Here is a 27930-nt window from a genome sequence, read left to right on the forward strand (position 1 = left end):
AGTGGTAGTGAGCCAAGATCGCGCCACTGCACTCCAGCCTGGGCAACCAGAGCAAGACTCTGTCTCAAAAAAAAAAAAAAAAAAAAGAAAAGAAAGAAAGGTCCAACTTCATTTTTTCATTTTTGGATATCCAGTGGTCCTAGCATCATGTATTGAAAATAATACATTAAAAAATATATAGCTGTCCCTTGGTATATGTAGGGTATTCGTTCCAGAATCTCCATATACACCCAAATCCTTGCATATTCAAGTTTCACAGTTGATTCTTCGGAACCTGTTTATACAAAAAATCATCCCTCTGTATATGTATATGCAGTTTCTGCATCCTGAAAATATTGTATCTTCAATCCTGGGTTGGTAGAAAAAAATCAGCTTTTAAGTGTATCCACATAGTTCAAACCCATGTTGTTCAAGTCTCAACTGTAGTTTGTACCGTCTTTTTATCTGAATGTGGGGGGTATAGTGTGGTGGGCTCTTCTCTCGTTCCCCCAGTTCCTGGAAATCTAGATTGCATGCCTTTTAATCCACCATTAGAAGTCTTCTGATTCTGATTTAATTGCTCTGAGTTGATGCCCAGGTATGAGCATTTATGAAACGCTCTCTAGGTGATTCTAATGTGCAAGCCAGGTTAAGACCTAATGAACTAAACACTTAATAGTCATACAGAGGACCAAACGGGAGTGATTGGGAGGCACACTGCTGGAAGAGGAGATGTGCTGGTGTGTGCTCCACCCTACAGGTGGCAGCATCTCCTTACTGAGAGAATACACATGTACTATGTCAGTACTTTTTGAGGCTAGAAGTACTGTAGGAATGAAGTATGCAAAATAAAAGGACCCTCTGTATTAAAAATAAATATATAAATAAATAAAGCCCAGTAGAAGAGAGCACAAACCCGAAGAAGCACTCTTCTTCCTCCTGTAAATGAAGAAAAATATTATTGTTCTGTAACTTAAACACTTTTTTAAATAGCCATTTAATTATTTTATCTTATTTTATTTCTCTAGAGATGGGATCTCGTTCTGTCTCCCAGGCTGGAGTGCAGTGGTATGATCATAGCTCACTGCAGCCTCAAACTCCTGGGCTCAAGCAGTCCTCCCACCTCAGCTTCCCAAGTAGCTGGGACTACAGGTGTGTGCCACCAGGCCAAGCTGATTTTTAAAATTTGTTTTCCTTTTCTTTTTTTTTTTTTTTTTTGAGATGGAGTTTCGCTCTTGTTGCCCAGGCTGGAGTGCAATGGCGTGATCTCGGCTCACCACGACCTCCGCCTCCCGAGTTCAAGAGATTCTCCTGCCTCAGCCTCCTGAGTAGCTGGGATTATAGGCACCCGCCACCATGCCAGGCTAATTTAGTATTTTTGGTAGAGGCGGGGTTTCTCCATGTTGGTCAGGCTGGTCTTAAACGCCGGACCTCAGGTGATCCACCTGCCTCGGCCTCCCGAAGTGCTGGGATTACAGGCACGAGCTATTGCATCCAGCCTTGGAACTATTTAACTTCATTTTACAAATGATACAGAGAGAACTCTACTTTGCCCCATTAGTTTTTACCTTTTGTTCTCTGGGCATGATGAAACAATCTGTCTTTAAAACAACTATAGGAACACAAATTGAATTTTTAAATTAGTTAAAAATCTTAGTATTTTAAGTATATAGAATACAAATAAAATGCCCTTTATTTTCTAAAATTGTATTTGTAGAAAAGCATGAGGACTCTGGTTGCTCTAGAAGAAATTAAAAAAAAAGAAGAAAGAAAAGTGTGAGGACTGCAAGCCACATGCCATGGTTTTTGTGTTGTCTGAAATCTTTGCTCTGCCAAGAACAAAGCTTATCAGCCTGTTGCTCTCAGTAAATCACCTTCAGTAATCTTCAGTGATCAGTTCTTCCTCTTGTGTTGCTAAAAGGTCTGTCTGGTATAATTGCAAAGAAATAATTGATAAACAACAGTGTGCATAATCCATTTTTTTATTTTAGGGAATCTCCAGTAGCAGATCTCCCATCATTGGTGTCAGAAATCTTTTTTGGATGTCATTAGTGTTTCAGAGTCCCATTAGGATATATTGTGCTCTAGACCAGTGCTCCTCAGTTTGCACTAGTTTGGGAACTAGTGCAGGTCTGTAAACTGTTCCTGGCCCACAGTTAACGAATATTTTAAAACTTGTATGGCAATTTGACATTGTCTCTATGTATTCATTGTGTTTCATGAAAGTATTGGTCTGTAGAGGATTGAGGAAAGCACAAAACTGGTCCTTCTCTACAGATGGTCAAGTAGCTTTGAAGAGGAAGTACCTAAAGAAACCACCTTTCTTTTTACATTTATTTTTTCTCCGTCTCTCTCAGGGATTTTATATTGGAAGACATGGATCTTGCTGCCAACGAGATCAGCATTTATGACAAACTTTCAGAGACTGTTGATTTGGTGAGACAGACCGGCCATCAGTGTGGCATGTCAGAGAAGGCAATTGAAAAATTTATCAGACAGCTGCTGGAAAAGAATGAACCTCAGAGACCACCCCCGCAGTATCCTCTCCTTATAGTTGTGTATAAGGTAAAATGTTTCCTGAGTTGGTAATTGCTTCAACAGAACACAGACTGTTCAACATTCTTCACAAATGCTATTGTTGACTAATCTCACCACTGAGCATTGGTTTTTCCGTGAATAAATTGGCCTTTGCTCTTGTTACCATGTGTTACTAGGAAATTTGACTGTGTTGTTAAAGGTCCTAGATGAAAGCTGCATATTTATAGTTAAATTATATTTGTGTAATATTATTATTTAATTTTTTATTATTTGTTTGTTTGTTGTGTGTGTGTGTTTTGAGACGGAGTCTCACTCTTGTTGCCTAGGCTGGAGTGCAATGGCACGATCTCAGCTCACCGCAACCTCTGCCTCCTGGGTTCAAGTGATTCTCCTGCCTCAGCCTCCCAAGTAGCTGGGATTACAGGCGTGCGCCACCACACCCAGCTAATTTTGTATTTTTAGTAGAGACAAGGTTTCTCCATGTTGGTCAGGCCGGTCTTGAACTCCTGACCTCAGGTGATCTGCCCACCTCAGCCTCCCAAAGTGCTTGGATTATAGGCGTGAGCCACCACGCCTGGCCTTGTGTTTTGTTTTTTTTTTGTTTTTTTTTTTTTTGAGATGGAGTCACGCTCTGTTGCCCAGGCTGGAGTGCAGTGGCGTGATCTCAGCTCACTGCAACCTCCGCCTCCCAGGTTCAAACGATTCTCCTGCCTCAGCCTCCCAAGTAGCTGGGATTACAGCCATGTGCCACCACACCTGGCTAATTTTTGTATTTTTAGTAGAGACAGGGTTTCTCCATGTTGGTCAGGCTGGTCCTGAACTCCTGACCTCAGGTGATCTGCCCTCCTTGGCTTCCCAAAGTGCTGGGATTACAGGCCTAAGCCATCACACCTGGACAGATTTTTTATTTTTCTAGTCAAGGTCACACTGTGTTGCCCAGGCTGGAGTGCAGTGGTGCCATCATGGCTCACTGCAGCCTCGAACTCCCAGACGCAGGTGATCCTCCCATCTCAGCCTCCCAAGTACCTAGGACCACAGGCATGTGCCACCACCCCTGGCTACTTCTTCTATTTTTTGTAGAGATGGGGGTTTTTCCGTGTTGTCCAGGCTGGTCTCGAACTCCTGGGCTCAAGTGACTTGAGTCCAGTCAATCACTGTCAGACTGAGTTCGAGACTGCCCACCTCAGTCTCCCAAAGTGCTGGGGTTACAGGTGTGAGCCACTGCAGCCAGCCTTTATGTATGTATTTATTTATTTTTTGAGACAGAGTTTCACTCTTGTTGCCCAGGCTGGAGTGCAATGGCGTGATCTTGGCTCACTGCAACCTCCGCCTCCCAGGTTCAAGCAATTCTCCTGCCTCAGCCTCCCAAGTAGCTGGGATTACAGGCATGCGCAACCATGCCCGGCTAATTTTGTATTTTTAGTAGAGATGGGAGTTTCACTATGTTGGTCAACTGGTCGCGAACTCCTGACCTCAGGTGATCCACTCACCTCAGCCTCCCAAAGTGCTGGGATTACAGGCATGAGCCACTGTGCCTGGCCTAATATTTGTATTTTTAGTAGAGGTGGGGTTTCACCATGTTGGCCAAGCTGGTCTCGAACTCTTGACCTAAGGTGATACACCCGCCTTGGCCGCCCAAAGTGCTGGAATTACAGGTGTGAGCCACTGTGCCCGGCCCCTTTGTGTATTATTATTACTATTATTATTTATTTTATTTTATTTTTTTGAGATGCAGTCTCACTCTGTTGCCCAGGCTAGAGTGCAGTGGTGCGATCTTGGCTCACTGCAAGCTCCATCTCCCGGGTTCACACCATTCTTCTGCCTCACCCTCCCAAGTAGCTGAGACTACAGGCGCCCATCACCACGTCCGGCTAATTTTTTGTATTTTTAGTAGAGACAGGGTTTCACCGTGTTGGCCAGGATGGTCTCGATCTCCTGACCTCGTGATCTACCTGCCTCGGCCTCCCAAAGTGCTGGGATTACAGGCATGAGCCACTGCGCCCGGCCCCCTTTATGTATTATTATTATTTTATTTATTTATTTATTTTTATTTTTTTTTTGAGACAGAGTCTCTCGCTCTGTCGCCCAGGCTGGAGTGCAATGGCGCGATCTTGGCTCACTGCAAGCTCCGCCTCCCGGGTTCCCGCCATTCTCCGGCCTCAGCCTCCCAAGTAGCTGGGACTACAGGCCCCCACCATCATGCCTGGCTAATTTTTTTGTATTTTTAGTAGAGACGGGGTTTCACCATGTTAGCCAGGATGGTCTCGATCTCCTGACCTCATGATCTGCCCGCCTCGGCCTCCCAAAGTGCTGGGATTACAGACGAGAGCCACCACGCCCAGCCTGTGTATTTTTAAATGGTGAATTTTAAACTACACTGATTATATGGTAGCAGCTTGGTGAGCCTTGCAGTCCCTATAGTTCTCAAATTCTAAATTCTTCCAGAAGTAAACCTAAGTGGCTTGTTTATGAAAATGGATTAGTTCTTAAGGCACATTGGAAGTAGCAGAAGAAGCCTGTTTTGTTTTGTTTTTTTTCTTGGTATTAAGGTATTTGTTTGCTGGGATGATTATTAATGCCTTTTCTATCTTTCCTTGTAGGTTCTCGCAACCTTGGGATTAATCTTGCTCACTGCCTACTTTGTGATTCAACCTTTCAGCCCATTAGCACCTGAGCCAGTGCTTTCTGGAGCTCACACCTGGCGCTCACTCATCCATCACATTAGGCTGATGTCCTTGCCCATTGCCAAGAAGTACATGTCAGAAAATAAGGGAGTTCCTCTGCATGGGGGTGATGAAGACAGACCCTTTCCAGGTAAAATGCAGCATTTACTACTTATTAGATATAGTTTTCTTGACAGTATATGATAGGAAAGGAAGTAACATTTATTGATACCTAATGAGAGGCAAGCTCCCTATATTGTATCTTTTAATTCAGTCCCCACTAAAACTCTATGAGATGGGGTTTATTATCCCCATTTCACAGATTAAGAAACCAAGGGTCAGAGAGATTAAGAAACTTGCTAGAGGAACATCTGATAGAGCCAAATTCACACCCCCAAATTCCAGAACACACATGATGGGGACAAATGTCTTTGCCCATAAAAAGGATTTGATTGTATCTCATCCTTTTCTCTCCTGTGATTCCTGTCCATAATGCATATTTAATACATAGGTATTGGTTTATTGAAAGCAACCGAGTTCAGCTTGCTTCTAAAGGTCCTCTAACAGTCCTTGGCCTATTGGGCTAGGTTTTTGCCTGGGTATATCCCACTCTTTCAGTTTAGTCCTTCTGTCTGTCACAGCTCATTTAATTTAGTGCTCAAAAGTATATCAATTTTGCCAGTAAGTAGAATTTAAAAAACACATAAATTTAGTAACAGTGCATCAGTGGCATAAGAATTCATAGTCTGATAGACTATTTGAGGGGTTTCCTTTTGAGAACAGTGTAACATGTAATAAGAGTTGAAATTTACTTTTTCAGGCTGGGTGTGGTGGTTTACAACTATAATCCTAGCAATTTGGGAAGCTGAGGCAAAAGGATTGGTTGAGCCCAGGAGTTCAAGACCAGCCTGGGCAACATAGTGAGACCCTGCCTCCAGTTTTGTGTGTGTGTGTGTGTGTGTGTGTGTGTAAAGAAATTTACTTTTTGAGAAAGGGGGATATTATTTTGGGATTTTTTTGGTGATGTTTATCTTATTTGGCAATGTAGAATAATATGGGTATTAATATCACAAATGGATTATAGAATTTATTGTGTAACCATGTTCCGAAACTTTTAGAATGTGTCTTAACTTTTAGGAAAAATGCTTTCAGAAAAAATGTATTTAAGCTTTATAATCATAATGTCATTCTTTTTTTTTTTTTGAGTTGGAGTCTCGCTCTGTCGCCCAGGCTGGAGTGCAGTGGTGCGATCTCGGCTCACTGCAAACACCGCCTCCTGGGTTCACGCCATTCTCCTGCCTCAGCCTCCTGAGTAGCTGGGACTATAGGTGCCCGCCACCACGCCCGGCTAATTTTTTGTATTTCTAGTAGAGACAGGGTTTCACCGTGTTAGCCAGGATGGTCTCATAATGTCATTCTTTAAGATCTAATGAGTCATAAAAATCATCCCTTGGATTGGGTCTCCATGGAAAGCTATTTTTGTATACTTGAGGAAGTCATGGAAAGGTTTCCAAAATTGTATCAAAATCAGAGGAAGGGAACATTGTAAGACAAGGACTCCACCTCAGGAGTTTTTGTTTTTTTTTTAAAAAAAAATCAACAGCTCAGATATTTCATTTGAAAATTTCAGATGTAACTTCCTTGTATTTATTGGGAAGGTTGCTTTTGAAATGTCACCAACAGAGCTAAAAAAAAAAAAAAATGCAGTCTCAAACTCCTATTAGAACAGTTCAAAGCGTTTGGAGGAAACAGCGAGAGAAACTTGTCAGTTAGGCCAGTCTGTGCCTCTTCCTCAGACACACCAGTCTCCTTTCCTGACTGTCTTCCCCCCACAGCCTCCCTAACGGCAACTCCTGATGAGTTTTCCCGACCTGGTTGATGGCATTATCTTCTTCCCCAGTCCTATAAAGTAAATCTCCATACACAGTTGAACTGAGAAATGGGGCATCGTCAATGAACACTGCTCGCTTCTTCTCTAAATCATAGTTTAAACATTCCAGAAACTTTAGTGTCTTGTAAACAAGCCGGATTATTTGGACTACTTCAAATCAATATTTTGCCTTGCAGATGGAAATAAAATGAGTCCTTGGAGCTCAGTTGTAGAGAGAGCGAGTGAGCATTGGAAGGGTGTGGCTTTAGCTCTTTAATGTTGTTGATTCTATTAAAGTGCTGTTTTTACTTGTAAATGTGGATGTGGAAGCACCATATTTTCCTATGTATGATAATTCTGGGAAGCTGTAGACATGTGAAACTAACAGCATTTTGGGTAGCATTTGGAAGAAAAGTTAAAAACGCGTAATTATATGAAGAGTAAACAGAAACACATGAGGGAGAATTAAGTGCAACTTAATCTGGGCCTGTAAGAGGGCAGGAAAAGTAAAAATATATCATTTTTAATGTCCTGGTATCGAAAAACAACTACCTTCAAGTTAGGATTACTTGGCTGTACATTTAAAGTAAATGCAAGGGGAGAATGGTGTGACAGATTCCCGAAAGGAAACCCCATATGGTTTCCTGAAGTGCTGGCCTGTCTCACACTCCCAGGGTCATCTGGTGCTCCTTGCAGTGGCACCTTGGGAATGATGGAGGGCAGCTGCAGCCTTGGTTGTACAAGAGGCACCACCACCAATGACTGGAAGTTTCCCCCGACCCCACCCAGGGAACAAAAAGGTGACAGAGGTGGGGTTCTTTTTCTAGATTTCAGCCTTAGATAGGAAATCCTGCCCCTAAATGCTCTCAATAAGAAGAATGAAGTGACTTTGCAGCGAGTCATGGAAACATCCCACTTTGCAGCAAAAAATAAGTAAATAAACTGACAGTTGTTTATTACTTACCTGATGCCAGACCCTGTTCAGGGGGCTTTCCATATATCGGCTTATTTAATCTTGACAACATCCCTATAGGGTAGCTTCAGGTTTTATGCCCATTTTACAGATGAGGGCACTGAGGCACAGTATGGTTAGGTCACTTGCTCAAGGTCCCAGGTCTAGTCATGGAGCCATGATTTGAACCCAGGCAGCCAGTCTTCAGAGTCTGAGCCCTTCACCTCTGATGTGAGTAGTCTGTAGCCGTGCGGTAGACCTGAAGAGTCTAGCTTTAAGTCTGATGTTGGAGTTCTACCACTGTCTCTCTCGGATCATCAGTTACTTTCTCTTAACTCCCTAGTCCCTGAAGAGACAATATTCTTTCTGGCTGTTCCAAAGATAAGCGGTCTTCCAAGCTTCTGACCCTTTAGAATTTTCCCGACCTGGTGTTGTCTTAGACATTCAGCCCAGTTCATCCTCCCTAGTCTGCACCCTTATGGGTAATATTTGACTTACTTAATCCTTCCTCTTACTGACCCAGAGTTTTCTCTTTACATTCACATTCTTACTGCTTTTCTCCCCTCCTGGCTTCATATCTTTATAGTCACTTTACTCCTGCCAGCCATCCCCTTGGTTTTTACCATTTCAATGGAATCATTGAGTCTTAAAGCCAGAAAGAATTTTAGAGTTAATCTAGTACATACCCCATTTTATAAAAGAGGTAACCGAGGCCAGGAGAGGTAAAGGAGCTTGCTTACCCAGCTAAAAGTGGCAAAATCACACTTGAACCCTAGTTTCTTAACTCCCTCTAGCATTCTGTCCAAGATACCACACTTACAGCCTGCCATCTCTGCCCTCAGTCAAGCCAGGCGCTAGCATGTTCAGCCAATTATTTTGTTTACTTTGGTCATTTTCTGGCCAACTTAAAAATAACATATTCATTTCTACTGAGGAAGCCTGGGATAGTTCTCACATACAGTGAAAAGGCACACATTTGGAACTTGATGCATCCCATAACCTTCAAAGGAAGGATGAAGTAGATCCAGCAACATCAAGAAGTTTTGGAAATAGCAAATCATTTATTGGCCTCAAACTAAGAATCTAGTAAGACTTAGAGTCCAGATCTGTGCTCAAAGATGAACTGCTTAGACCGCAAGGAAAACCTTACTCTTTTATTTGCAAAATAAGCTTACCTTCTGTGATAATAACAGCTCTGTCAAGCACTTACTGTATACCAGGTACTGTGCCGTGCACTTTATTTCTCAGTCTTCACAGCAGTCACATAAGGTAGATACTGTTTTTATGTTCATTTCAAAGATGAGGAAACTGATGTGCAAGGGGATTGACTGACTTATCTAAAGTCTCACATTTATTTATTTTTAATTTTTTCTTTTGCTGTGTTTTTGATAATAAATTTTCACATTTAGAAACAAATTTTTGTACAAGTGAGAACTCATGAAAATAGACTTTCTCTGTGGTTTGGAGTGGTTCAAATGCATTGCTTCCTGGAGGCAAGGCTGTTGGTGAAATGATTTCTTGGGCTCTTTCCCTCTACGGTGTGTGAAAATGGCTCTGGGCATGGTGCCACACATGCAGGGACCTGGCAAAAGCCTCCTTCATTGTCAATGCTTCACCCCTGCCTCATGCCCAGGGTACTAGAAGAGGTGCTATGCAAAAACAAGCTTCTGGAGAGCAGCCTGATCAAATATTGAGCACACACTAGTGAAAGTCATGGGAACTTTGTCATGGGCTTTGCAGGTTTTTCTTGGGTACATTTATAATGCAAGAAATCATGAGGTTATATTTATTTAATCTTTATTTTGAGGTTTCTGTGAATCCAGATTGCTCATTTGATTTTTCTCCCCATGGACTTAATTCTATTGTTAAAGCTTCTGAAAAATCAGCCTTCCTGCCTGCCTTCCTGCCTTCCTCCCTCCTTCTTTTCCTCCTTCCATCCCTTCCTCCCTCTCCCCAACTTCATTCACTCATTCAGTAAATGTTTATTGAGACCCTGCTATATATGCCAGGCACTGTTCTCAACAAAGCAGTGAACAAAACAGACAAAACCACTGCTCTTGTAGAGCTAGTATTGGCTTTGTTCTTTTCTTTCTTCCCTATCCTTTTTATCCAGAGGGAGTTTTTTGTCCTGGAAAGAAATCTTTTGTTTTGTTTTGTTTTTGCCAGGTAAATAATCTATGTAACAGTATTCTCCCCACTCAGAATTCCAGGATATGTTATGGTTGTCTGCAGAGAACCAGCCTAAGTGAGTTTTCTTGTAAATAACTCTCAGGCACCAGGAAGCTCCCTGATGGTTGAGACGCTGGCCCATCCATTTTTCTGCCCAGTGCCCAACTTGTAAAGAAGGGTGGATAGTTATGGTCTCTGCACGTTGACTTCAAGGCTGTGTTTTGTCTGAGAGACTGTTTTTGACATCTCCAACAGTGAAATCATTCCAAATCATAGTGAAAACTTGAAATACAAGTTATAAGCTTTATTGAACTTTTATATGTAGGATTTCTCTTCTCTGTCATACCTTTAAAAAATGTTTAAAATATCTGGTGTGAGGGATATCTGGAGTAAAGAAGCCTTAGAAATTAAAAGTAGGAAGTTGCTATATAATTTACACTGACTTTTCTGTCTGGTGCTTCAGGAAAAGTGGTTAGAAACAGGAGGGCTGGAAAGAAGTGAGATGCAGCATATTAGGTAGTCAAAAGCCGTAAACTAGGGTGGCATGGGCTCGGCTGGCTGTGTGCTGTTGGCTGTTTCCCAGGATGGAATTTTGTTCACTTTGTGGCATGATGGCTCCAGCCAGTTGTGTAGAGAACACGTCAGACAAAACCTTTTCAGATGGACAGAGGCCAAGCTGGAGTCTGGCCACATCTCTTTCTGTTGTCAGGGACTCTGTGGGGAGAGGAGGAGGAGCCTGCACCCTACCTCCACCCCTAGTTCACCGTTTGCACGTTCCTCTATCTAAGCTCATGCTTTATCCACCTTGGTGATCTCAGGCTACAGAGAAATCAAAAGTAGTTCTTTCTTTTAAAGTTTGGGCTCCCTTAGTTCAGGTGGATGGCATAGGCTACCCCATTCCAGTGATCGTTTTTTCTTGTTACTTCCCTTCCTTCTTTGCGGGCCACCAGCCTGGCCACCTCTGCTCCTGTCAGGTACCTCTCTGGGGCCAGCCTTCTGAGATGATTTACCTCTACACTTCAGCATTGAATTCTCGGCTTCAGTTTTCATGATCTCCAAAGACATTTTGACTTGGAAAGTACATAAAATACATGCATACAAAGACAGTAAGAGGTGTAATATTTTGATATTTAAAAATACTTATAATAAAGTAATATTTCTCATCTCTATCCTTTTAACTTTTCTACTCAAGCAACTGCTAGTAATAACTTGGTATACATCCTTCTGAGTTTTTCCATGCCTATACAAATAGATATACTTAATATATATAAATAGAAATACTTTTTTGTTCACACACATACAAAAGATCTCATGAACATATTTTTGGCTAGACACATTGTATTAGTTTCTAAGGCTGCTGAAACAAAGCATCACAGGCCGAGCAGCTTAAAACAACAGAAATCCAGTAACTCACAGTTGTGGAGTCTAGAAGTCAGAAATCCAGGTTGATAGGGCCACGCCCCCTCTCAAAGGCTCTAGGGAAGAATCCTTCCTGGCCTCTTCCAGTTTCTGGTGGTTTTCAGCAGTCCTTGGCATTCCTTGGCTGTGTCAGCGTAACTTCAGCCTCTGCCTTTATCTTCACGTGGCCATCTGCTTTCTATGTGTGTCTTTGTGTCTTCTGTCTTCTTCTAAGGACATCATTCAGATTGGATTCAGGGCTCATCCTACTTCAGTATGACCTCATCTTAACTGACTACGTCTGTGGCCACCGTATCTCCAAGGTCATGTTCTGAGGTTCCAGGAAAGATGTGGATTTTGGGAAAACATAATTAAACCCTCTCTATATATTTTTGAGGATTTTATATTAGTTGATTCTGTGACTCTTCTATACTTTAACCATTTTCTAGGGTTGTTGTGGGTTTTTTTTTTTTTGCTATTACAAAAATATGTACCTGAGAGATTCATATACACATATCTTTATATAGATATACTTTTTTTCTGTAAGATACATTCTTGGAAATGGACTCACTGAGTCAAAGGGCATGTGCATTTTAAATTTTAATAAATGCAACCAAATTGTCTTCATAAACTTATACCAGCTTATACTTTCATTAACAGCATATGTTGATCATTGACACTGGATGTTGTCAATGTTTTGCCAGTTAGAAAACTAAATAATAGTGTCTCATTTCAAGTTGCATTTCGTTGATTAGTAGTCAAATTGCATGTCTTTTCAAATGGTTTATAGGCCATTTATATTTATAATACTTTTCTGTGAATTCCTTGTTCATATTCTTTCCCCATTAAAAATTTTTTTATGTACCCTGGGCAACGTGGAGAAACCCTAGCTCTATAAAAAATACAAAAAATTAGCCATATATGGTGGTGCACACCTGTAGTCCCAGCTTACAAATTAAGCAAGTGGCTCTTCTCAAATGCCCTTTCGCAAAAGAAAAAAATGAATGAATAGAAGCTAAGTTTCTTTCAAGTGCACGATAAAGATAACTGTTATTTGTTTAACAAGAATTTTTTTAAATGAATATTTTGTAAAGAAAAATCACCAGTGAATTTTTGAATAGTAAAGTATGAGGTCCCCTTGAACCTTTTCCCTGCCAAAATTTTTAAAAATCTACATCTTGTAGAAATAAAGAGAATACATTAAAATTTACATCTATAACTATATTGATTTAGAAATTGACAATTACTTCAAACAATCACTTGGTTCAAACAATGTTGCTGAGGATAATATGGCTTTTGTGATCTTCAGTCATTTTAGGCTTATTCTTTAAAATTTTTTTTAATTATGTTAACTATAGAAAATAATCGATGACAAGAGGACACTCATAATCAGAAAAACATAATAGAACACTGGACTACTCTGGCGGCTGAGGTGGGAGGATCACCTGAGCCCGGGGAGGTCAAGGCCACAGTGAGCCGTGATTGTACCACTGCACTTCAGCCTGGGTGACAGAATGAGAGCCTGTCTCAAAAAAAAAAAAAAAATGTTTTTTGTTAATTCAAACAGAGGCTTATATATTAGAAATACTGATTATTTGTCTCGTCTATGCAAATATTGGTGAAATCTGTCCATTTTTCCTTTATAGCCTCTAGGAAGCCTTCCTTGTCCCAAAGATTATAAAAATACTCATTTCTCAGTCCTCACAACAGTCACTTAGGGTAGATACTGTTTTTATATCCATTTCAAAGATGAGGAAACTGATGTGCCAAGGGATTGACTAATTTATCTAAAGTCTCACATTTACAGACACATTTTTATACAGGTGAGAACTCATGAATATATGTGAACTCTCTATGGTTTGGAGTAGTTCCTCTAGCTTTTTTTTTTTTTTTTTTGAGACAGGATCTCACTGTGTTCCTAGGCTAGCCTTGAACTCCTGGGTTCAAGAGATTATCCTGCCTCAGCCTCCTGAGTAGCTGGGACTAAAGTGCCACCATGCCCAGCTCCTTTAGTTATTTTTAAAATTTTGTGTTATCTATTTGTATCTTTTAATCAATCTAGAATTTAATTTAGTATATGGTGAAAGGGTAGGAATCTAACTTTATTTTCTTCCATATAGATGGTTACTTGTCCCAATTTGATTTATTGAATCTACCCTTTCCTCACTTAATTAAAAATCTATGTTTATCCTTTATCGGCCAGGCATGGTGGCTGATACCTGTAATTCCAGCACTTTGGGAGGCCAAGGCGGGTGGATTGCTTGAGCTCTGGAGTTCAAGGCCAGCCTGAGCAACATGATGAAACCCTGTCTCTACCAAAAATATAAAAATTAGCTGGGTGTGATGGCACACACTGGTAGTCCCAGCTACTTGGGAGGCTGAGGTGGGAGGATGACTTGAGCCTGGAAGGTCAAGGCTACAGTGAGCTGAGATGTGCCACTGTACTCCAGCCTGGGCGACAGAGCAAGACCCTGTCTCGAAAAAAAAAAAAAGGCTGGTCTCAAACTCCTGGGCTCAAGCGATCCCACCTCGGCCTCCCAAAGTGTTGGGATTACAAGCATCAGCCACCACCCATAAATGTTTTATCTTGTTAAATTTGTTGCTAGTTATTATGAATGAGATTATTTTCCATTTCAGTTTTTACCTGATTGTGGCCAGTAGAGTAAGAAAGCTATTGATTTTTATGTATCTGAAAATCTGTATCTTGTATTCTGTCACCTTATTAAATTCTCTTTTTAGTACGAACAGTTTACTTGTGTTCGCCTCTAACTTTCAGTTCCCTCAAGGAACACCACCTCCAAGTTTTTCTTTTAGTTTGCTATTCCTACTTTCTTTTACTTTCTTGATTTCCCTTTACTGGGTTTTCTTCTACCTGCTTTTTAAAGGGATCTCCACCTGGAAATCCCAAGAATATCTAAAGCTCTGAATAAAATTAAAATTAAATAAGTTAGGCTGGGCTGGGCGCAGTGGCTCACGCCTGTAATCCCAGCACTTTGCAAGGCTGAGGTTGGCGGATCATCTGAGATCAGGAGTTTGAGACCAGCCTGGCCAACATGGTGAAACCCTGTCTCTACTAAAAATACAAAAATGAGCCGGGCTTCGTGGTGGGCACCTGTAATCCCAGCTATTCAGGAGGCTGAGGCAGGAGAATCGCTTGACCCCAGGAGGCGGAGGTTGCAGTGAGCCAAGATCGCGCCACTGCACTCCAGCCTGGGCGACAGAGCTAGACTCCATCTCCAAAAAAAAGATAATAATAATAATTAAATAAATTATAGTTAAAATAATTCTCCTAACTCTTAGGTTAAGAGCTGCTCGGTGCTAGCCCATGCAGCACCTTTGTACAAATTCGAGGAAGGTGCCCCTTTCTCCTGGTGCTTTACTCTCATCTCCTGGGAAGACTGTCATAATTAACTGATTCTGTTGGAATATGACACACTACTACAGAAAAGTGTCATAATAAATCTGCAGATGACGTTCCCTAGATGAGCACTAATGACATGGGTGATACCAGAGATCTGCAGGTTTATTATGACACTGACCAAGAGGACAGTATAGTGCAAACATTCACAGTAGTGCTCCTTGGGGCTGTAGATTTCATCTTCACTGCTTCTAGAACCCACCCCTTTTTTCCATTCCCACTGCCTCATTCATTATATTTCACTTCTCATCACAGTGAACCCCCCCCCCCCAACCTTTTCCCTAAAAAAGGGCAAAACCAAAATATAACCAGGTCTTCCTTTTCCCAGCTTCTCTCTTCTAGGGCACCCTAATCACAATCCAGAATAATCTTCCTAGAACATCGAGAAATTCCTGCCCAAAAGCCTCCAACAGTTCCTCTTTTTGTTCTGAGTAGAGCCAGACATGCTTCAAGCCCTGGAAGCCCTCACCACATCTTCCTCTGCAGCCTGTTTCCTTACCCAAACCCCCACTGCACGCCCAGCATCTGAGGTGTTCTTCCTGCCACACTCTGGCACCTCAGGAACTTCCTATCACCTCTGACTTTCAGTTTGTTCATCCACAGAATGAGAATAGTGATTCCTCCTCAGTAATTACACAGTGAAAATTAAATGCTATAACATGAGAAAATGACTAACATAGGGCAAGCACTCAGTGCATTAGCTTGCTTTCTCCTTCCCCTTCCATCGCAAGTACTTTGGAAACTGAAATGCGATATAATTGTAACATGTTGTTATGATTATGCCCCATGGTGTGTCCATTACCCAGAGTTTTTGCATATTGGCAAGAATTTATCATATTTGACCCTGAATAAGAAACATTTGAAAATATTGGAGAAGAAAAAATGCAACTTTGCAGCCTCAGTGTGCCACTGAAACAGGTGGTACTAAAGGGTTTTCAGCTACCCCCAGAGTACTGTGGGAGGAGAGGCGCCCTCCCAGGAGCAGGGTGTAGCGGTAATCCTCTGGCTAATAATCTTCCTGCAGGTTGAGACTGGCTGAGAAAGGTAGGTGGCAGTTGCCTCCAGGAAACACAGATACTATCTTCAAGAGATGGAGGATGCTCAGCAGACTGGCCAAGAACAAACACGGTCTTTCCCTGACGAGGATTTCCTATGCCCCACTACTACTGCCTCAGAGAAAACAAGCATGTAATGCTTACTGCCAACCACAGAAAATGTTTTGTGGTTAAGAGTCAGTTTCCAAGTATGTTTATTGGTTTAAAAAATTGACTTCGTTTCAGCCATATTTGGTTGTCTGTTATCATTTGTCGTAGGCTCTCTCCTGATTTGGTTTCCATTGGGTTTTAATCAGAACCGTCTTCTGAAACGTTTTAGATTCAAAGCAGAGTTTAAAACAAACACATCTCTCAGAGAACCCAGATGAAATCTAAAATGGAACAGAAAGTAAACAAGAAATAATGAAATAACATTATAAACAGCATGGTAACAGAGGGAAGCTGGGAAAGGCTGTGCAGAAACAAGAGCCCCTCAGAGAAGGAGCCAAACCAGACAGGCATGTCAGGGAGCCGCTGTCACTCACAGCAGGGTCTGGGTTGGGGGTCTTCCATTTCTGACCAGCATGTGGGGCTGGAAACTATGGCTGGTGGCCCCACCCCCTCCTGAGCTGGGATAGAGGGCTGTCTTATGACAGATGCAATTCACTTTATTCCAAAGATGGCTCCAGAAAAGTCCTGTCTACCCTCTCCACCCCTTTCCTCTTCTGTGCCGTTTTCTCACTCTTCCTTCCTGGAGTCCTGGCTTCCATGTGTACTTGTGAAGCAAGGGTCTAGGCACACATCCAGCATGTGTGAGAAGTGCATTAGGGCACAGCGATGATGGTGGGGTCACCCTTCTATCCACACCAGCCCCCTGTGCTGTAGACGTTTCAGCCATATGGGTCATAGGTTAGAAAATGTTGGGGGAACTACATCTTTAGCTCCACATTGCTGAATGTTTTTCCTAGCTGTTATGTTATGCTTTATTTGTTGATTTGATTTAGGAAATGCATGACAGGTTAAAAGATATTTTCCACAAAGTGTAAAAAGGTATACAGAGAAGAAGAGTACCTCTCCTTCCTGCTCCTGTCCTCTACTCCCCCCTCAGAGGCTGCTTCATATATACGTTACCTTTTCAGCGGTCTCCAGTGCTTATCATTGTTTGTTTTTAAAAATTATTATGGGCTGGATGCGGTGGCTTGCGCCTGTAATCCCAGCACTTTGGGAGGCCAAGGTGGGCAGATCATGTGAGCCCAGGAATTCAAGACCAGCCTGGGCAACATGGCAAGACCCCGTTTCAACTAAAAATACAAAAATTAGCCATGTGTGGTGGCATGCGCCTGTAGTTCCAGCTCCTCGGAAGGCTGTAGCAGGAGAATCCCTTGAACCCAGGAGGCAGGGGTTACAGTGAGCTGGACGGCACCACTGCACTCCAGCCTGGGCGACAGAGTGAGACTCTGTCTCAAAATAAATAAATAAATAAAAGTCATTATGATGTCTTTCCTTTCTTGTTTCATTGCTGGAGCTACTGGATGTACCAGCTATGCTCTTTCAGTATCTGCTTTCTCCATATCCCTTCCTCTCTCAGACTTTGACCCCTGGTGGACAAACGACTGTGAGCAGAATGAGTCAGAGCCCATTCCTGCCAACTGCACTGGCTGTGCCCAGAAACACCTGAAGGTGATGCTCCTGGAAGACACCCCAAGGAAATTTGAGAGGCTCCATCCGCTGGTGATCAAGGTGAGCAGAAGCCTGAGTCTCCCGCTGATTGGCTGCTTGCTTAAAGGCTAGGTCAAGCTCTAGGAAATTTCTGACAAGTAACTCTGTGTTGTTTTGTTTTGTTTCCTGCCTTGCCAAGACGGGAAAGCCCCTGTTGGAGGAGGAGATTCAGCATTTTTTGTGCCAGTACCCTGAGGCGACAGAAGGCGTCTCTGAAGGGTTTTTCGCCAAGTGGTGGCGCTGCTTTCCTGAACGGTGGTTCCCATTTCCTTATCCATGGTGAGTGTGAAAAGGGCCGGGCACAGTGGCTCATGCCTGTGATCCCAGCACTTTGGGAGGCCGAGGCAGGCAGATCACTTGAGCCTAGGAGTTGCAGACCAGCCTGGCCAACATGGCAAAACCCCATCTCTACTAAAAATACAAAAATTAGCCAGGTATGGTGGTGCATGCCTGTAATCCCAGCTACTCTGGAGGCTGAGGCATGAGAATCACTAGAACCTGGGAGGTGGAGGTTGCCGTGAGCTGAGATCGCACCATTGCACTCCAGCTTGGGTGAGGAGACTCTGTCTCAAAAAAATGGGGGGGCTATGGGGGCACTTAGATTGCGAGTAGGAAAGGGGCAGACCAGAAATACCTGCAAAACAGTAATAGCTATCACTGAGCCACTACCACAGGCCCAACACTTTACAAATCCAATGCTGGGATCCCACTGATAAACCAATGATGAGAGATAAAAGGGATGGATGAAGAGGTGTGTCAGAAGGAGGGGTGCCACCATGGGGGGGACAGCAAGTTTGTCTAATAGAGTCATAATTGATTTCGAAGTATGCATTTAGCATTTTATGTAGAATGGGGCCTCATGCAGGGGGCTGAAGAGAGAGTGCAAATAATAGAAGGAGAATTGCATTTTTTGGCACTTGTTTCTGCCAGGCAGTGTGCCTTGGTGCTTAGTGTCTGTGTCTCACTGGGGACACTGATAATAACTCTGGAAAGTAGGAATGATTGTTGTCATTCTTCAGATCAGACAAGTGGGAATCAGTAGCTAGGCATGGTGGCTCATGCCTATAATCCCAACACTTTGGGAGTCTGAGGCGGGTTGATCACTTGGGCCCGGGAGTTGGAGACCAGCCCGGGCAACATAGGGAGACCCCATCTCTACAAAAAATATCCAAGCTACTTGGGAGGCTGAGGTGGGAGGATGGCTTGAGCCTGGGAGGTTGAAGCTGCAGTAAGCCATGATCACACCACTGCACTCCAGCCTGGGCGACAAAGTGAGACCCTGTCTCAAAAAAAAAAAAAAAGTGGGGGGAGGGGGAAAGAAAGAAAGAAAAATGGGAAACAGAGAGGTTAAGTAACTTGCCTAAGGTTACCCAGCCAGGATCGAAACCCCAGTTTGTCCTGCTGTTCCTTCCTGTGCCCTGCGGAAGACATGGTTCATTCCTTGTGGTTAAGGTTGCTGTCCAGTAAGAAAAGAAAGCCAGTTTCCATCTTAGAACTGCTCTGAAAGAATTAAAATGACTTTTTCAGGCTTTTTGTTAATTTCTTAATGCTTCTATCTTTCTTTAAATGTGCTGTTTGTTTGCGTGCTAGAGTGCCCAGTTGAACAAGCTGAGCAGGCTTCCCCCTGCGTCTCCCTGTGCCTCAGAAGAAGGGTCATGCTTTTTGTCCCTTCCTCCTTCTCTCTTCTCCCCTTCCCCCGCCTGGCCTGCTGTTACTTCAGTCTTCTCCAAGATAGAATGAATAGATTATTTCTTTCCTTCCAATATATATTGTTTTAGCTGCAATTTAGAAACACTCCACCCACATACTCAAATCATGGCTGTAGAGTTTATGCCTGTGTGTGTACACGTTATAGTTCATTGACTCTGTGCAACTATTCTTCAGGGACCTAGTACTTAAGATACTGTACTCATATTTTTCCCACTTTACCCACCGCCCACAGTTTTCCCACCCTTACTTGGCTCTCTCTTAGTCATGGGCTGGCTTGACCAGTTTAATTACTTTTTTTCTGTTTCATACTTCTACAGGAGGAGACCTCTGAACAGATCACAAATGTTACGTGAGCTTTTTCCTGTTTTCACTCACCTGCCATTTCCAAAAGATGCCTCTTTAAACAAGTGCTCCTTTCTTCACCCAGAACCTGTTGTGGGGAGTAAGGTAGGAAATTTTGAGAGGACTTGGATCTAGAATTTTCTTTATTTGGGACCTGGACTGATGTCATAACCAAGGCCTTCCCTGCATATTGGCTTAGAGGGTTAGAGGGTGAATTGAGGGGATACCCACACAGTCTAGTTCTCCCCTCCTGCTGCTAGCCAGGAGACTTGCAGGGGCCCACCTTGTCATGAAGGCAGGTTTCCAGAAAATCTAGTTACCTTGCAAATCTGCCTCCTGCCCTTAACACCTGAGGCAAACTACTTTTCTATATTAAAAGAAGTGAAATCTTAAAATTTGAAGGACTTGAGTGTGCAATTAGTCTGGCTTTCCTACCTTAAATTAGAAAGTAGGCAAGCAGCCATGATCGGTGGTCGCTCACGCCTGTAATCCAGCACTTGGGGAGGCTGAGGCAAGAGGATTGCTTGAGCCTAGGAGTTTCAGACCAGCCTGGGCAATATAGGGAGACCCTATCTCTATTTTTTTAAAAAAAGAAAAGAAAGCTATAAGGGAATAGTATGTAGATGAATAGAATAACTGCTTCATTTTGTGGATAAGGAAACTGAGCCCCAGAGAGATTAAGTGAGTTGCCCAAGGACACACCCTTTACCCTCTCACCCCCAGGATGGTTTTTGCCAGAAATAAACAATTAAGAGATTTCAGGTAGAGAACTTGAAAGGCAAAAAGTGTGGGAGCCTGGGAAGGATTTGATAGGCAGGCAGCCCAGCTGGGGTAGAAAAGCCCACTCTGCCCCCATCATTTCCCACTTCAGTCTGGGGCCAAGTGCTCAGAGCCAAAGTTACCTCTCTGGGGCCAGTGGACTGGGAGAAGCTGTTCTGCATTTGTGTCTGTTTACTTTTCTCTGAATTGCTCCTTTTGTTGAGTCTCATTCCTGAGGAAGGTTTTTGAGCGTGGATCGGTTTGGGAGAATTAAAAGCATGCATTTTCCTTCGTAAAAAAATAAATTTCCCAAACTATGGCCCCCTGCCACCTCTGGACCATGGCTTCCACCTCCTGATACTATCGCTTGGCTCCAAACTTGCTGAATTGTGTTAAAGGAATTTAAAAGCCTATAAAAACAATCATTTTGTCTAGAAGTAAGAAGTTCTGTCTGCCAGCACTGGGGCGGAGATGCTGGGCTCTTGCCTCAGATTTTAAAGAAGATTATCCTGCTGTTGCTGGCTGGAATTCCAGGCCCTTGTATGATTTCATCTTCATAAATATAATTCTGGGACACGGCCTTTATCTTTCTCTTGGTTTTACCACTTGAATACCAAAGTTAATTTCTCCAGCGTGTGCAACACCAAGGAGCCCAGCCAAAGGAGTAAATACAGAGTTACTCAAATGCTTACCAGAGTCATACTGTGGTTCTCGAGGATGTTTTGGGAAGGGCAGTGGCCAGACAGGCAAAACTCTTGAGAACCCAGTTTCTTAGAGAATCTGTTTCCCCACCCTGGCCCAAGTTCCTCTTTCTCCGCAGCCTTGTTACCCCACCCTGTTGTCCACATCCCTGGGCCCTGGGCCCTGGGCCCTGTTAAAGTCACGTGTCTGTGGGCCCAGTGTCCAAAGGCAGCCTTGGGACAGAAGTGGGGAGCTGGTTGTTAAGTGGCACTTGGGGAGAAGGTGAGGGCCTCCAAGGCCCACTTCACCCACTCCACAGTGTGGCCTAGGGCTGGCCTGTGCCACCCTCTTGTCTGTTTCTTCCCATCCTGGGAATGGATGAACATGACCCTGCCCACTTCAGGCCTGTGTGAAGAAGGGATACAGCCACTTGTTTTGGTCCTTCTGAGATTGTTTTGAGGACTACAGATGTTAAGGCTTCTGCCAATATTAGTACCAGTCAACTGAAGGCTAGCTGAAGACACCAGGCTTGTCCCTGTCACCACATTAGCCGGTGAAATGGCTCTAGTGTTGCCATGAAAACATTATGGGCAAGGCCTGTGGCAGCAGCAGAGAGAACAGGGTTGGGGACAGGGGAAGATGGGGCCAAAACCCAAGACTCTGGAGGCCCTGAGTGGTGAAGAGAAAACCAAGACATGGCCCAGGGAGTCAGACTTCTGGCTCCCACTTTATATGGGCATATAAAGGGTTTCTCTGAAGGGCAAGAGATAGGAGGAAGAGATGAGAGAAGAGGCCCTAGGGGTTTTCTGTCATCATCAAGGTAAGGAGAAATGTCCCAGCAAGACCCATCTCTCTCTTTATCCCTATTCCCTGCCCTGGTCCCAGCCCCACCCCAGGGTTCACAGCTCCTTCCCTGGCACATAGCAGGTTGCATTTAATGCCTGTTGCCGGCAGTAGCATGCCCTCAGAGGGGCAGTAGTTACCTGTGCAGGTGCATATGCTGATTGTCTCCTTAGTTTTCAAAATCAGAGGCCAGTCTTAGTGTCATTAGTTTTTAATCGGTAGCATGGCATGTCTGCTCCCCTGGGTCTTGCCAGGCAGTGTAAACTTAAACTTGCTGCTGTACAATTCTTATCAGGGCCCTGGTAGTAAGAAATAACATTCCATGGAAGAGTGCCCAAAGGATATGCTGATTATCTATTTATCTAAAAAATTTTCATCAAACCAGAATCTCAGAATGTTGTATACTTCAGCCACCATGTGCTGGTTTCTGCTAGAACTACCTTTGTTAAATTGCAATTAGGTATTTTTCTTTGGCTTACTTTGAAGCTGTGGCTAAAAATAGTTGCAAATTACAAAGCTCATGCAGGATCTACTCTGGGGCTCTCGTTGAGGGTATTGCCCACTAAATCACACAGTGCCTCTTTAGGAGAACCCATAGAAGAGATTTTACTCTGGTCTTAGTACCAAGAGATGCCATTCTTAGGAGAAAGTAGTTTGTTTTTGTCTTTTGGACATAATTGCAAATTTTTGTTATTGGTTCTATTTCCTCTTTGCTTATGCTAGGAAACTCAGAGCCATATGTGAAAGCATTTTTATTTGCTAAACCCCCTGGTTTTATTTTGTTTTCTTTGCCTTCCTTTTCCTCCCCTCCTCATTCTTTCCTCCAGATGCATAAGATGCCTGACCTATTTATCATTGGCAGCGGTGAGGCCATGTTGCAGCTCATCCCTCCCTTCCAGTGCCGAAGACATTGTCAGTCTGTGGCCATGCCAATAGAGCCAGGGGATATCGGTATGTAGGGCCCCAGGAGGGCAGGGTCAGCCATGGATCTTTTTAGTTTTTAACTCAAAAGCTATTTTAAGAATCACATACTGCCTTCACAAAAGTTTTATTTAGTAGAATCAAAAATATTCTCCTGTTAACAGGCTCAACATTTATGCTTAGAAATGAAACAACTTAATGAGAAAACATAGCAGAAAGAAATGTCTTGTACATACAACATATAGAATGCATGTGTCTATTGATCATAGAAACTTCAAGTTAGGAAGGATTCTGGAAAATATTTAGACCAATCCCTCATTTTATAGATGAAAGGGTTGAGACCCAGAGAGGAGAGGTGACCACCCCAAGGCCCCACTGTCAGTCGAGCAGAGCGTCAGGTCTTAAGTGCCTGCTTGAACACAGTCAAGCCAGGAGAGGGACAATCAAGGACTACAGGAATATATACCCATTTTGCAAATAAAACAATACCAAGCAGTATATAAGGGCAATGGTCACACAACGAAATGTTACCTTCTGTGTGGCTGCCACAGCCAAGTCACAACCTCACATTGATGACTCACCCTTGACCCTGGCTCAGTGTTTGCCCAAATGTGACTTGTCCTGTGCCTTATATCCTAATTAAAAATCTGTTCCAAAGAAACAGGTTTGAATCCACTGCTGTCAGTAGCAATCAGTTTGACAGCCAAGTTTTCTTGGAAGAAGCAAATAAATCAGCGAGTGTCACCACTGACCTCCTTGCTTTTCCTGCCTCACAAAACCTAGGCAAGACCTGGAGTCTCTGGCAGAGCCCAGACTGGTTTTCCAATTGATTTCTTTTAATTTTACCCATTCAGAAGACCCCCAAGCCCCTAGAAACCTTGCATCTCATATGAGGGTAGGAATTGGACTGCAAGCTATGCCAAGTCTTAATTTAAGTTACATAACTTTTATTTCAGTTTAGAAATGAAAAATAAAAATAAGGTACAAATCAAGCATTAACTAATAATGGAGCACAGCTGGCCTGGCTCTTGGGAAACTTCCTACAAAAACGAGGATTCTTGTATGGAAATCGTTCTGAATCTTTTTCCTGTAATGGAGTGACTCTTAACACAAGAGATGACTATTGCGAAAATCTCTCTGGCGTATTTAGGTTTGGAGCATGTGGTTGTGCTTGAACAAGTTTCTGTTTTATATTTTACAAATGCCTAACAATTCAGACAACTACAGAAACACCTTAGTTATCTGAATTCCAGACTTCCAGCTCCCACAAGCAACCGGAATACCAATTACAGAATTAGGGAAAAATAAAAAAAAAAAAATGTCTGGCAGTGATCAAGAAAACTTGAGCATCAAATGCTGGTACAGATAGTCCAGATTAGCCTAACATCTGGTGCATGATACCTGCTGTGCTGTGCCTGGCTGGTTTGTTGACTAGAAAGAAAGGACCCCTGTAGTTGGCAGTGTCTATAAAAGGCCAGTCACATGACAGAACACAGAGATGGATGGAGACTGAAGAGAAGAAGAAGAGGAGAGCAAGTCTGGGAGAAGAATGAGGGCAGGGAGGGGTGGGGAAGCCAGCGAGCACCTGAAGCAGTGACAGAAATAGACATGATGGCTGTCACTGCCACGGTTAACAATGAGGACAGGAAAGCAGACCCTGACCAAGAAGAATCATTCAGTGTTACAGGACAGATGGCGGTTCCTCTACCTTAGGGACCCTTAAGAATGGCACCATGACGTGCAAGTTCTATGATTTTTGACAAAATGTACATTTTCCTGTGGAGATGGAGGGGAGAGGGGTTCCAGATCACCAGAAAACCTTTTGGGGGTCAGGTACAACATCTGCAGTCACTGTACAGGATAGTCATTGCCCATCATGACCAAGTCACCAAGTAAAAGTTGAATTCTACTCAGTGCTCTTCGTTTAAAGATGAGCAGGGCCCATAGTACGCTAGAATAAATTTCCCATCAAGAGATTTTTTTTGTTTAAAATTTTATTTTATTATGGTAAAAACACTTAACATGAGATCTACCCTCTCAATGAATTTTTAAGTGTACAAGACAGCATTGTTAGGGGCTGAGCAGGGTAGCTCACACCTATAATCCCAGCACTTTGGGAGGCCAAGGCAGGAGGATTGCTTGAGCCCAGGAGTTCAAGACCAGTCTGGGCAAGATGGTAGGACCTTGTATCTACCCAAAATTACAAAATTAGCCAGGCGTGGTGGCACACGCCTGTAGTTCCAGCTACTCAGGAAGCTGAGTTGGGAGGATCTCTTGAGCCCAGGAATTTGAGGCTGCAGTGAGCTATGACTGCACTGCTGCACTCCAGCCTGGGCAATGAAGTGAGACCCTGTCTCTAAAATCAGTGAATTAAAAATTTTTAAAGCCACACGCGATGGCTCACGCCTGTAATCCCAGCACTTGGGGAGGTCAAGGCGGGCAGATCACCTGAGGTCAGGAGTTCGAGACCAGCCTGGCCAAGAGATGATGAAACCCCGTCTCTACTAAAAATAGAAAAAATTAGCCAGGCATGGTGGTGTGCACCTGTAATCCCAGCTACTCGGGAGGCTGAGGCAGGAGAATTGCTTGAACCTGGGAGGTAGAGGTTGCAGTGAGCCGAGATTGCTCCATTGCACTCCAGCTTGGGCAACAAGAGTGAAACTCCGTCTCAAAAAAAAAAAAAAAAAAGAAAAAAAGAATTTTTAAAAGTATTGTAAACTATAGGCACAATGGTGTTCAGCATCACTGGGGATTATTGAAAGGTTGAAGTTTTTAGGTTTACCTTCATAGCCCACTCAAATGATAGGTCAGTGTTTCCTAAACGATTCTTCAGATTACTCATGACCCCACAGGTGGGACCAGAAGGCCTTTGAAAAGACCCTTGGCAAATAGGGTCTCGAGTCAGTCGACTTTGGGAAATGCCTGTCTTGTTGATGCATAGTACATTATTAGTGTATCAAAGATGTTGAAAAGCCTTGGAGAAACCTAGTGTTTCTCAGGCTTACTTGGCCATGGAACCTATTTTCTCTGGAATATCTTACAGGATACTACTGTTTGCCAAACCCAATTTGGGCAATGCTGGTTTAGGTTTAGGTTAATCTGGATGTTCTGTAATGAAACCACATTATAGATAGACACAGGAAAATTGGCTAGTAGGTCTTGTGCCCCCTCAGAATCCATTCTGTCTTCTTGCTGTAAAAGCTGAGACTTGATGCCCAACAGCAGCCTCATCTAGAGCATCCTGCCTTTGTAAGCCTGCTGAATTGTGATTCACAGTTCCCTGGGTGAAGGGTGGTGATAAAGCATTTAAAGAGGACTGATAATAACTAGGAATACTTATGCTAGGAAGTGCCAGAAGACTTTCAGAGCAATTTGTCTTTAAGCCAGGTGTAGTGGCCCACACCTGTAATCTCAGCACTCTGGGAGGCTGAGGCAGGAGGATCACTTGAGCCCAGGAGTTCAAGACCAGCCTGGGCAATATAGTGAGACCCCTATCTCTTAAAAAATAAAAAAGGAAAGAAAAAGAAAAAAAAGGAAACTAAATTAAATAGAAAAAGATTTGTCTTTGACTCCGCAGTGCACCCTGAGGGCCAGCTCTGGCAGACCTGCCTTGCTCGTGCCCACAGGTGTGCCCACCCTCTGACATTTACATGCCTTCCTCTTGCTATTTCCCCTCAAGGCTATGTCGACACCACCCACTGGAAGGTCTACGTTATAGCCAGAGGGGTCCAGCCTTTGGTCATCTGCGATGGAACCGCTTTCTCAGAACTGTAGGAAATAGAACTGTGCACAGGACACAGCTTCCAGAGCCGAAAACCAGGTTGAAAGGGGAAAAATAAAAACAAAAACGATGAAACTGCTTTCTGGGGGTTGGTTACTTAGTTACCTGCCCTTTGCATGCCTGTGTGAACCAGCTGTGAGCTGCAAGGCAGTGGCCAGAGCCTCGCCCTCCTGACTCTTCCTGCAGATGGCTCAGGAAGGATTCAGCCTGGCCACTTGGCTAGGACTCTGCCAGCACCCATCTGAGACTGACCTCTTCCGGGCCTTTGGACACTATGACCTTGATGCTGCCCTTCAGGCAGGAAACAGGGCTGGTGCCTTCCTTCACCTGCATGGCCGGCTTCCTTCCCTGGCAGTGGAGAGGGCAGCCAACAGGTTCTAATGTCAGAGCCATCCTTTACCAGGTGGGCCTGCTTGTCCCCGTCTTGCCTGCCACATCACTCTACTTTTTGGAAGGCCATGGCTGATTAAAGAAGTTCTTGTAGTTTCCCAAGCAAAGTGGAATCTAGAAACAGTGAAAAAAGTTCAGATAACTTTGAATTGCATTCAAGAAGTACACTTCTTTCCCATTGTCCATGGCTCTTGGAGTCTCCGTGATGCCAGGCTAGAGTCTGATTATATAATAATTCAAAATGGTAACTCCCAAGGTAATGCTTTCTTCCATTTCATCAGGTTCTTATATCCCCACTGCACTCCCTCCCCTTCTCCCTTGCCTATCTGGATGGCTTCTCAGAAGCTCGGCTCTAGTCCTCCCTGCCTTGGCGGGGCCAGAGCCCACTACTGCTGAGGCAGCACTGCTCTCGTCAGCTGTGTTGCCTTTACCAAGTGTCTTCAGAGGGTTATGAGTTAGAGTAGCTGGCCTGGGGAGAGGGTGCCTCCCTGGGTTTGATCTTTAGGGTCTGACTTTCTGCAGAGAAGATGTTTTACAGATGTGTCAAAGCTGATGTAATGTGGTTGGGGGAGGAAATCCAGACCCAAAGTGTTTGTCAGCTGGCTGTGCAACTGCCTATGTGATCCTCTGTCTTAAAATGATTTCTGTCTGTGCTGGGAAACAAAGACAAGGTGAGGTGTTTTTCTTTTTTATAATAATATAAAGCTGTGTGTTTCTGATTGGATGATTCACTATGTGCATTGTTTTCTCCTAAGTGCTTTTA

The 27930-nt window shown here is 43.4% G+C and overlaps 1 protein-coding gene across 8 annotated transcripts in view; it reads left to right on the forward strand.

The window, feature by feature from the left end:
• C5H6orf89 (chromosome 5 C6orf89 homolog) overlaps nucleotides 1-27886 on the forward strand; it is a 49666-nt gene extending 21780 nt beyond the window's left edge. For 3 of the 8 annotated variants that reach the window (XM_063707567.1, XM_063707566.1, XM_063707569.1), the window contains 9 exons: nucleotides 1008-1131; nucleotides 1697-1900; nucleotides 2337-2544; nucleotides 5118-5331; nucleotides 17610-17761; nucleotides 17880-18019; nucleotides 19768-19897; nucleotides 22903-23026; nucleotides 26676-27886. In XM_063707567.1, the coding sequence (XP_063563637.1) occupies nucleotides 2356-2544; nucleotides 5118-5331; nucleotides 17610-17761; nucleotides 17880-18019; nucleotides 19768-19897; nucleotides 22903-23026; nucleotides 26676-26770 (1044 nt within the window). In that variant the 5' untranslated portion in view covers nucleotides 1008-1131; nucleotides 1697-1900; nucleotides 2337-2355 and the 3' untranslated portion in view covers nucleotides 26771-27886. The remainder of the gene's footprint in view (nucleotides 1-1007; nucleotides 1132-1696; nucleotides 1901-2336; nucleotides 2545-5117; nucleotides 5332-17609; nucleotides 17762-17879; nucleotides 18020-19767; nucleotides 19898-22902; nucleotides 23027-26675) is intronic. The other 5 variants (XM_063707571.1, XM_019029176.3, XM_019029177.3 and 2 more) reach the window with 2 other exon arrangements.
• The last annotated feature ends 44 nt before the right edge of the window (nucleotides 27887-27930 follow it).

Source organism: Gorilla gorilla, chromosome 5, assembly GCF_029281585.2.
Source record: "Gorilla gorilla gorilla isolate KB3781 chromosome 5, NHGRI_mGorGor1-v2.1_pri, whole genome shotgun sequence".
NCBI lineage: Eukaryota > Metazoa > Chordata > Mammalia > Primates > Hominidae > Gorilla > Gorilla gorilla.